General features: G+C 37.7%; 1 protein-coding gene across 4 annotated transcripts; it reads right to left on the reverse strand.

The window, feature by feature from the left end:
* Position 1: 1 nt before the first annotated feature.
* ccs (copper chaperone for superoxide dismutase) lies at positions 2–8,414 on the reverse strand. Of its 4 annotated transcripts, none has more exons than XM_055195346.2 (8): positions 8,328–8,414; positions 7,825–7,897; positions 5,328–5,465; positions 3,002–3,176; positions 2,585–2,645; positions 2,368–2,445; positions 1,057–1,160; positions 2–862 (listed from the first exon to the last, which is right to left on the reverse strand). In XM_055195346.2, the coding sequence occupies exons 1-8, from the start codon at positions 8,349–8,351 to the stop codon at positions 709–711; spliced, it is 807 nt and encodes a 268-aa protein (XP_055051321.1). In that variant the 5' UTR covers positions 8,352–8,414; the 3' UTR covers positions 2–708. The 4 variants fall into 4 exon arrangements, with proteins under 4 accessions (XP_055051321.1, XP_055051331.2, XP_073715859.1 ...); XM_055195356.2 differs by having other exon boundaries at positions 5,328–5,394; positions 8,328–8,405; XM_073859758.1 differs by lacking the exon at positions 8,328–8,414 and adding an exon at positions 7,972–8,162.
* Between the last annotated feature and the right edge of the window lie 1,888 nt (positions 8,415–10,302).

Below are 10,302 nucleotides of genomic sequence, written 5' to 3' on the forward strand. Positions count from 1 at the left end.
ATTTGTTTTTAAATGAGTGGATAACTTTATTTTAACAATTGGCAAATATGTTATTTAAAATACAATTATCTGTACATCAATACAAAGCATTCAAATAGTGTGGACTTGACACTGTAGGTTCATTCCAACATCTGCATCATTAGAATAAATCATACGGAATAAATTAAAATCATCTCTCAATCATATAATGAATGCCAGTAAATTTTCTTCTGAAGTGCTGTTTTTATGCAGATTCTTGTTCCACATGTGCTTTTGGAAAAATCCACTACGATCATATGACATTTCACTTGAAAATGTATATTTACAAATTGCCTTACAAAAATACAGTTATGTCCCAGACAGTCTATATCCAAGCTTAATTTGGTTTTCAAATTTCTGTGATGAATGAGTAATCCCAAATAGTTATACCATAGTTTATAGCAGCTACCTCTAACATGACTTCAGTTCTAAATGTCATTCCTGCCAGCGGAAGCTTTAGTTAAAGCTAGTTATATTCACATTATCCATTTACATTTTACAAATAATTGATTTGTATTCTGTATTTGTCATCAAACAACAGAACTTTGATTGCGCAATATTTCATATTTTATAATACAATGTCGATCATTTCAAATGATACGTTTTTAATCATCCTGTTCTTGTGTGTTTCCCTGCAAGTCACATCCATCTGCAGTCCTTCATGTGTGGGAAGGACAGATCCTCACACCATTAAAGATTAGCTGCTGGTGTGTCGGTGACTTTACGTCCTTTCCCTGCTATGGGCCGATCTCTCTCCTCCCACAGTGTGACACCATCACAGGCACAAATAGTTTTTGGGTTTTGAAACAACCCAGCCGAGCGTGCAATGATTCCACATGCCAGCCTGTCAAAGAGTGAGAGAGTGAGGCAGTCATTACATTACATTAACAAACACATGGTCCACTGAAGATCAAATCAGTTCTGTGGAAGTGATTTCTTTAAGAGGTGCATTCAATTACAAAAGCTCAGTCTTTTTACATTATGCACATGACCGCTCCACAAAAAAAGTTCTTTTTATATCTGTGATAAAGCTTTCACCTTTCCCCGGAGTTTCCTGTTATTTTAGACAGCGCGTGATTCCCACGCCCCAGATCATCCTCCCCAGCATCCACCACTAGAGATCGGCCAATCACATCCCACACCTGTCAAACAGTGAACAGAGGAATTTACCAAAATGTATTAGTAACCAGCTTCCTAATTTGTATCCAAGTTTGATCTGAGTAACTAAAGCCATTGCCTCTTAAAGCTCGCATAACACACGCTGTTTCTGCATTTCTGATGTTAATCTGGAGTACCTATAGAGTAGTATTACATCATTTATATCTCCGAAGAGTCTTTAGTTTCATCAGATTTATAAAAGAAAGATTAGCTTTACTGATTTTTTCCGATAACGTACGAAAAGATGAAGAAGGAGGAGTTACTACCGCGGGAGGAGTGAGTACGAGTCATGCAAAACTATACAACACTGTGATTCACTACATGGTCGTGTCATTTATATAATATGCACGTGCCTATTTCCAACATAATACAGAAGTCTTTCTTAGCGCATGCAACTCATGACCCAGTTGACACTTTTTAATGAAATCCAGCGCATCAAACACACACACACACAAAACTCTGCTGCTACCCCGGATAATAAACTATATTCATTGTTTTCATAAGGCTGGCTTTCTTCTCCTTACATCCAAAAACACACTTCTTTCGTGCCATTGTTGAGTTTTGAAATTAAGCAAAGCTGTTGCGTGATGTGATGTTTTTAAGTTCTAGCGTCTCCAGCTGATTGACGGGTGGGCGGGTGCCCATTAAAAAAAATAAGTGATACATATAGAAACACCTGAAACGTCAGCTGGATCCGTAATCGCTAAAACTATCCGAAACTTGTATGAACCCTTGCGAAGTGCCTTTGGCACAGACCTACTCTGTAACACGCCCAACTGCTTTTTTGACACTTTGCCTACGTTTAGCATGAGGAAACAACTCTATAACTGTGTTAATAAGTCAGAATGCATGAAATACCATTGAACAACCCCTTTAAGTATTTCATAACCAATTTCAACATGGCATACTGAATATGTGGAGGTCCAAATGAAGTACAACAAAGTAAAATATATGCATCGTCATGAGGGTGAGTCATTTGCGAGTAAACAAAATTAAAAAAGTTTTTTGTGTGATATAAAAAATAGCAATAAATAAAACTGTTTGCTCCCAATAAGTAAGCTTATTAGGACATGTCAAAAAAGTGCAATTGGTCACAAAACATGTGACAACCTGTGGTATGGGTATCTAGAATTCGTTCACCACTACACCTACACATTGCATCCTAATTACAAATACACATGAATTAGTTACCTTTATTTGTGAGTCTTCTAATCTGAAAGAAGCTCTGCCATCAGGACCAGCAGTAATATTTCCTAGATCCCCCACATGCTGTAGACCAAACACATTATTTAGCTTAGTATAAAGTATGACATTATCAAAACTAAATAGATTCACAAGAGAATCAAAACTCTGATCATGTATTCCATGTGGAAAAAATGAGAACTGGCAGTGTGAATGACAGCTGTACCCTCTCAGAGTCCTGAGGACCTCCGTGCTGTTTCCTGAAAGGATTGAAATGATCTCCACAGCTGAGAGAAAAATACATATAGCATTAGTCAAACATTTCAAATTATTACAAAAATTTCACCATGTTGATTTCAGACCAAATGAGTGTATTTTGTGAGCACTTAGAAAATCACATTTTCTTTGTTTCTTTCTTACACAAAACTATCATATCCTTGCAACCCTAGTCATACTGGTTGGGGGTAAATAAGGAAATAATTTGATTTTTTTTAACTATTTTATCATGACACTATATCAAATATAACACAACATAGAAAAGTCACACTGATGTACAATTATCTAATGGATCTAGGTCTTCCTTTATGTTTGCAGAACATGCCTATAAATTTGCTTGTGATCAAATAGTCAGGTGTTACAGTACCTCATGCAATCCTGCGTGAGGTCCCCCAATTCATGCACATGCAGGCCATGTGCTCCGGGTGTCAACCCGTCAATCGTCCCATCAATTAAACAGCGACTTTGTGATAGTTGCAAGAAACGGACCACACCCTGCACTAGTCCCGCACCGCTTAGCATCGCCACAGCAGCGCCCAGATCTAATACACATAAAAACACATAGACAAACACAAAAATAATTATATATAAAATAAATAAATATATATATATATATATACTCTCATCTAAAGGAACACCATCCTAACACCATGCTAATTAGGAACACCATGCTAATACCATGTTTGGCCCCCTTTTGCCTTTAAAACTTCCTTAATTCTACGTGGCATTGATTCAACAAGGTGCTGAAAGCATTCTTTAGAAATGTTGGCCCATATTGATAGGATAGCATCTTGCAGTTGAAGCAGATTTCCAGCACATCCCAAAGATGCTCTATTGGGTTGAAATCTAGTGACTGTGGGGGCCATTTTAGTACAGTGAACTCATTGTCATGTTCAAGAAACCAATTTGAAATGATTCGAGATTTGTGACATGGTGCATTATCCTGCTGGAAGTAGCCATCAGAGGATGGGTACATGGTGGTCATAAAGGATGGACATGGTCAGAAACAATGCTCAGGTAGGCAGTCAGTGGCATTTAAACAATGCCCAATTGGCACTAAGGGGGCTAAAGTGTGCCAAGAAAACATCCCCCACACCATTACACCACCAGCCTGCACATTGGTAACAAGGCATGATGGATCCATGTTCTCATTCTGTTTATGCCAAATTCTGACTCCACCATCTGAATGTCTCAACAAAATCGAGACTCATCAGACCAGGCAACATTTTTCCAGTCTTCAACTGTCCAATTTTGGTGAGCTTGTGCAAATTGTAGCCTCTTTTTCCTATTTGTAGTGGAGATGAGTGGTACCCAGTGGGGTCTTCTGCTGTTGTAGCCCATCTGCCTCAAGGTTGTGTGTTTTGTGGCTTCACAAATGCTTTGCTGCATACCTCGGTTGTAACGAGTGGTTATTTCAGTCAAAGTTGCTCTTCTATCAGCTTGAATCAGTCGGCCCATTCTCCTCTGACCTCTAGCATCAACAAGGCATTTTCACCCACAGGACTGCCGCATAGTGGATGTTTTTCCCTTTTCACCCCATTCTTTGTAAACCCTAGAAATGGTTGTGTGTGAAAATCCCAGTAACTGAGCAGATTGTGAAATACTCAGACAGGCCCGTCTGGCACCAACAACCATGCCACACTCAAAATTGCTTAAATCACCTTTCTTTCCCATTCTGACATTCAGTTTGGAGTTTCAGGAGATTGTCTTGACCAGGACCACACCCCTAAATGCATTGATGCAACTGCCATGTAATTGGTTGATTATGATTAGATAATTGCATTATTGAGAAATTGAACAGGTGTTCCTAATAATCCTTTAGGTGAGTGTATATGAGTAAATATGTGTGTGTTTGCAGAAATATGTGTAAAAATTAACAAGACACTGCAGTGGTATTGTGGTTTTGCTTCGAATGGGGTAAAGTCCAACACATAATTTGGGAAATTGAAAGAAGTCTTTATGTAATAAAGAGACAGAGGTTTGGCCTCTGTATAAAGTGTTGTAAAGTACTTGCCAACCTTTTCATCTGTCCCCATTCAAGTTCCTTTAAGAACTTGAACTTGTATGACTACAATAACTGCCCCAAATTTGGCCTCTGCATGTTATGACTTCCCTTTAAGGGACTTTGGTTGGAAACTTAACCTTGTGACCCACATAGTCGTGTTGTCTGAATCATGCATAATATTTGGACCTCTACATGGTGAGTTTCATATAGCTTAGGCTATTTGCTAATCAACTTAATATAAATGTTCTACTCTAAACATTACAAAGAGTCATTTTTCTTGTACCTGGAATAGCTTTAAAAGATAGTTCACCCTAAAATGAAAATTCTGTCATTATTTACTTACCCTCATGTTGTTTTAAACCTCTATGAGCTACTGTCAACTGTGTGCTTACCATCTCTCATCAAAATATATTATTTTGTCTTTAACAAAATAAAAAAATTCATACAGATTTAAAACAACATGAGGGTGAGAAAATGATGACTTTTTGTAAACTAACCAAATACTACCTACTAATACCGTAGTAGTAACATTGTATTGACTCATATCCTCATTTCCACCACAATTACTGGATTTTAATAATTTCAAATATTGGACACTGTAACTACAAGTGCACAAAACCACATATTTGGACAGCTACTGAAATAAAACAAAGAACATAAAAGATGACATAAAGAGAGCGGGTCTCACCTGTATCTGAGCTGCCCATTCCCTTCAGCACAGCTCGCCTGCCTGTGCTTTCGATGAGACTCTGGACCTGCAGAGATGTTAGCGCAGTTTCAACCAAAACCTCCTCCTTTGCCAGGTCTATGTGCACTGACTGCACTCCTAAAAGACATGCATGAATGTATTTATAATTTTATTTTGTTTCTTAACTTCATACATAAATACATGACCATACATACATACACCACGTTGCCAAAAGTTTTGGGACACCCCTCCAATTTATTGAATTCAGTTGTTCCGATCACTGTCCAATTGCCACTTGTGCAATAAGTCCATTCGTGAAATTTCCTCACTAATTCCACGGTCAACTGTTGATCAACAAAATGGAAATAATTGGGAACAACAGCAATCACAGTGCGGGGTCAGCGCATGCTAGGGCGTACAGTGCGCAGAAATCGGCAACATTCTGCAGAGTCAATAAGACCTTTAAACTTCGTGTGGCCTTCAGATTAGCTCAAGAACAGAACCGTTTGGGCATGCCCCTTCCTGTTCCAACATGACTGTGCACCAGTGCACAAGGCAAGTTCCATAAAGACATGGATGAGCAAGTTTGGTGAACCCAATAGAACATCTTTGGGATAAATTAGAGGGGAGACAACGAGCAAGGCCTTCTCGTCCAACATCAGTGTCTGACCTTACAAATGTGCTTTTAGAAGAATGGTCAAAAATTCCCATAAACACACTCCTAAACCTTGTAGAAAGAGTTGAAGCTGTAATAGCTGCAAAGGGTGGACAAACTCCATATTTAACACTATGTATTAAGAATGGGATGTCAATGTCATTCAGGTTCATGTGTATATAAAGGCAGGTGTCCCAAAACATTTGGCAATATAATGTACATAGGTAGCATTAAGAAACAAAATAAAATTATAAACTACGCAGGCTCTCTTAAATGTAAATAAAACTGATTTCTAATTCTAATCTAATGGCTTGGGCAATTCCAGCATAATAGATGTAACATCTTTGAAATTTGCACTTAAAGGGACACTCCACTTTTATGTGCTCATATTCTAACTCCCCTGGAGTTAAAGGGAAACCAGGCAAGTCTGCGTAATATTTCTCTACGAGCTCCCCCTAGTGTCTGAAAGTAAATGCTTTCAAACTGTCGTAAAAACGAACTGTTGTCCCTCCCCCCTCGGAACCAAGTTTATCAGCTAATTTCCAATCCAGTTAGGTTTCCCTTCCGTCAAGGGTTTTCGATGCTTCTTCTCTTCGATGCTCTGATTTGCAACAATCGCTAGCCGTGTTTAGCTCGCCTGCCTCTGTGTTGTTTGCTGTAAAGTGATACTGCTTCTCGCGATATCTGAGACTTTGCGAGACTGAAGGACACCGGGTCGGATACAGCGAAGTTGCAAGTGGGGTATTCTTCCTACAGACGGTAGGGGCGGGCGAGAGAGACTTCATTCGTCCGGTAATGAGTCATTTAACCATATACCGACTGACGAAGATGATTTATTAACATAAAAATGCTGCCTTGTGTCCCTTTAAACATTTGATTTTTACCGTTTTGGAATCCATTCAGCTGATCTCTGGGTCTGGCAGTAGCACTTTAAGCATAGCTTAGCATAATCCATTGAATCTGATTAGCATCGCGCAAAAAAAAAAACCAAAGAGTTTCAATATTTTTCCTATTTGAAACTTGACTCTTCTGTAGTTACATCATATACTAAGACAGACAGAAAATTAAAAGATTTTCTAGCCAGATATGGCTATGAACTATACTCTCATTCTGGCTTAATAATCAAGGACTTTGCTGCTGTACCATGGCTGCAACAGGCGCAATGATACTACACAGCACCTGAAAATAGTCCCCTGTAACCAAGCCAGCCATATCTGCCTAGAAAATTGCAACTTTTAATTTTCTGTCGGTCTTAGTACACTATGTAACTACAGAAGAGTCAAATTTTAAATAGGAAAAATATCAAAACTCTTTGGTTATTTTTTTGTGTGATGCTAATGGTCTAATCAGATTCAATGGATTATGCTAAGCTATGCTAAACGTGGTACCGCCAGACCCAGAGATCATCTTAATGGATTCCAAAAATGGTAAATATCAAATGTTTAACTCTAGGGGAGCTGGAAAATGAGCATATTTTCAAATGAGTTTCCTTTTAACAATGGTGCTTTAAAAACTTTAATAGACACTTTGTATGGGCAAATAAGCCACCAAATATTTCCATATGATATACCAAAATGGTTAAAAACTTTGGGTAAAAACATTTTTACTTTTTATAATATGGTTGACATTTGGATGGAATTGCCCACTTCTGGACTTGAGCCTCCACAAAAGACTTCAAGATGTGTTTAGTGTCAAGGGATGTCAAACGAAATAATGACTTTTGCTTAGGAGAAGCCATTTTGTTGTGAAATTTTTTTTACATTTTGTATACATACTTTATACATTTCCAGTTTGTATCACAGAAATATGGTCATTAAAACTCGATTAAAATGCTCGACTGACCTGGTTCTTTCTGTAGAGCATCCTTTACTGCATTCACACAACTGTCGCATGTCATCTGTACTGCAAACTCAAGCTGCAACGAACAATAAAGTTGACACAAAACATTTTATTTAAGCTGTAACAAAAATGTGTATCCATGTAACTTACTCTCGCAGTTAACATGGGCTCATAAAAACGGCATGCTATATAATAATAATAAGAGCAAAGCGCGCATAATAGCTTTATTCAATGCTTCACACGTCTTGTCAACCACCTAAATATTAGATATGCCTTTCGCAAGACAGTTTAGTAATTTTGTTTTTAATAACTTGTTAGTCATCAGTGATCACCAATAAAATTAGGTTGATTGTTATAACCATAGCCGTAATATGAGCACGTGACTTAATTCTCTAAGAAATCATAGGATTACATTGCTCTCTATTTATCTTTATTCTGTAATCAGCATACACATCATGTCATTAGTAATTATCTCTGAATGATTTAATTAAATCCATCATTCACACCTTTGCTGTACGATTTGTATCCATGTTTGTGTCGTCCCATACGCTGCCGGTAGTGACGTCGGACGTTCAGCTCTCAGGGAACATTTCAAAATAAGAGTCCCGGTCCGCGGAGGTTGAAGGGATATATCACTCAAAAATGAAAAAAAAATGTCTCACTCTCATGCTGTTAGAAATATGCATACATTTCCTTGTTCCGACGAACACCAAGGAACACACCTTGAGGAATGCCTGCAACCAAACCGCCCGCGGGCCCCACTCACCCCCACAGTAGGATAAAAGAATACTACTGAAGTGAATTGGGGCCCACGATCAGTTTGGTTTCAAACATTCCTCAAAATATCTTCCTTTGTGTTTTCAGAACAAAGACATATACAGTCTATACAGTTTTGTAACAACACGAGTATGAGTAAATGATGACAGAATTTTTATTTTGGGTGAATTGTAACCTCCGCAAACTGGGGCTCTTATTTTGAAACGTTTCCTGAGAGCTGAACGTCCGACGTCACTATTCCAGCAGCGTATGGGAGCACACAAACAAATCGTACAGCAAAGGTGTAAATAATGCATTTATTATCTATCCCTTTAATAATATGGTCAATCGACAGGTTAAGAAAACTCCAAAAAAGACTAATAAATGATTATATTTTTTCAAGATAAATAAAATTTCAATAAACCCTTTGACTGATAAAACACGTTTTGCACTTTGCCCCCACTGTGTTCATTACATAAACCTGTGCAATTTATAAACATTTCACCTAATATTCTAGACATGATCTAGTCTCAGGTACATTAAAGACACACTCAAGATTCTTGAAATGTGCTTTGTTTAATGCACTGATGTAATTTCCACATGGTCAGGGCATATTGAGTGGCCACTCCCCCTTTTAAAATGGCCAATAGAGTTTAGCTTACCTCTCAGCATGGAATCTAAAATCTAAAGCTGATGTCATTTAAAATAGTTTATCTCTACTGGCAGAAGTGGGAGGTTTTAAATGTGTATACCTTCTAAATGCAACATTTTTGGTGCACACTAGCTTAGTCATAAAGTCTAACACATTCCTAACTGTTGGGTGCAATTAGTTACTGTAATTTATTTACTTTTTCCTTGAATAAGTAAAATAGGGGTTACTCTAGGGGTAACAGTTACTTCTGATGTAATTGAACTAAATACTGTGTAGAACAATAATATATAATATCATAGTGGATTTAAAGTCTAACGTTAAAATGCATGTTTTTATGTATCCTTCTCACTTTGGTGAGTTAATAAGAATAATGAAAACACTCTAGTGTAGTCTCAAAATTAAAAGTAGTTAATAGTTACTTATTAGTGAGAATTGGACTTTAAAAAGTGACTAGAATAATTAATGTACTTTTATATGATTTATTTGAGCCATTTCAAGCCTATCTTTGTATAATTTACTAAATAGCATTTAGAAAGTAATAGTAACTATACTTTTTGGAGAGAGCAACTGTACAATAATTGAAGTGCATGATAATGTAATTAGTCACTAGTAATTAAATACTTTTTTGAGTAACTTACCTAACATTGTTCCTAACACACTACAATTTTGATCGGGGACTTGAAGTGCATGGTTTAACTACAGTAATTATGTTTTTTTCTGGGGATATCGTCAGAGGCGTCATGCCCATTCAAACATTCAAACCCTTGGTTTTTTTGAGCCAATGGATTTTTCATCCAACCTCAAAATCAAATAAGCGTCCATTAATCTGTTATTTGACTTTTAATCTGTTTAATATGTACAATATTATACATTCTGTGCTGCATCCTTGTCACTTTTCGGAGATTTTCGCCGTTTTCATAGTGTTTTGATCATGTTACATTACTTTTATTCTGGCGGCAGCTGGCGCTGCAGTCAGCGCAGTCGCAGACGTCATCGGCGTCTGGGCGCGCTCACGAGCTCTCTGCTGTTGCTGGCTTGCTGCTGCATTTGGCTATCTGAGGAATTAAAACGTG

The sequence above is a fragment of the Misgurnus anguillicaudatus genome, chromosome 21 (genome assembly GCF_027580225.2).
Source record: "Misgurnus anguillicaudatus chromosome 21, ASM2758022v2, whole genome shotgun sequence".
NCBI classification, from domain to species: Eukaryota; Metazoa; Chordata; class Actinopteri; order Cypriniformes; family Cobitidae; genus Misgurnus; species Misgurnus anguillicaudatus.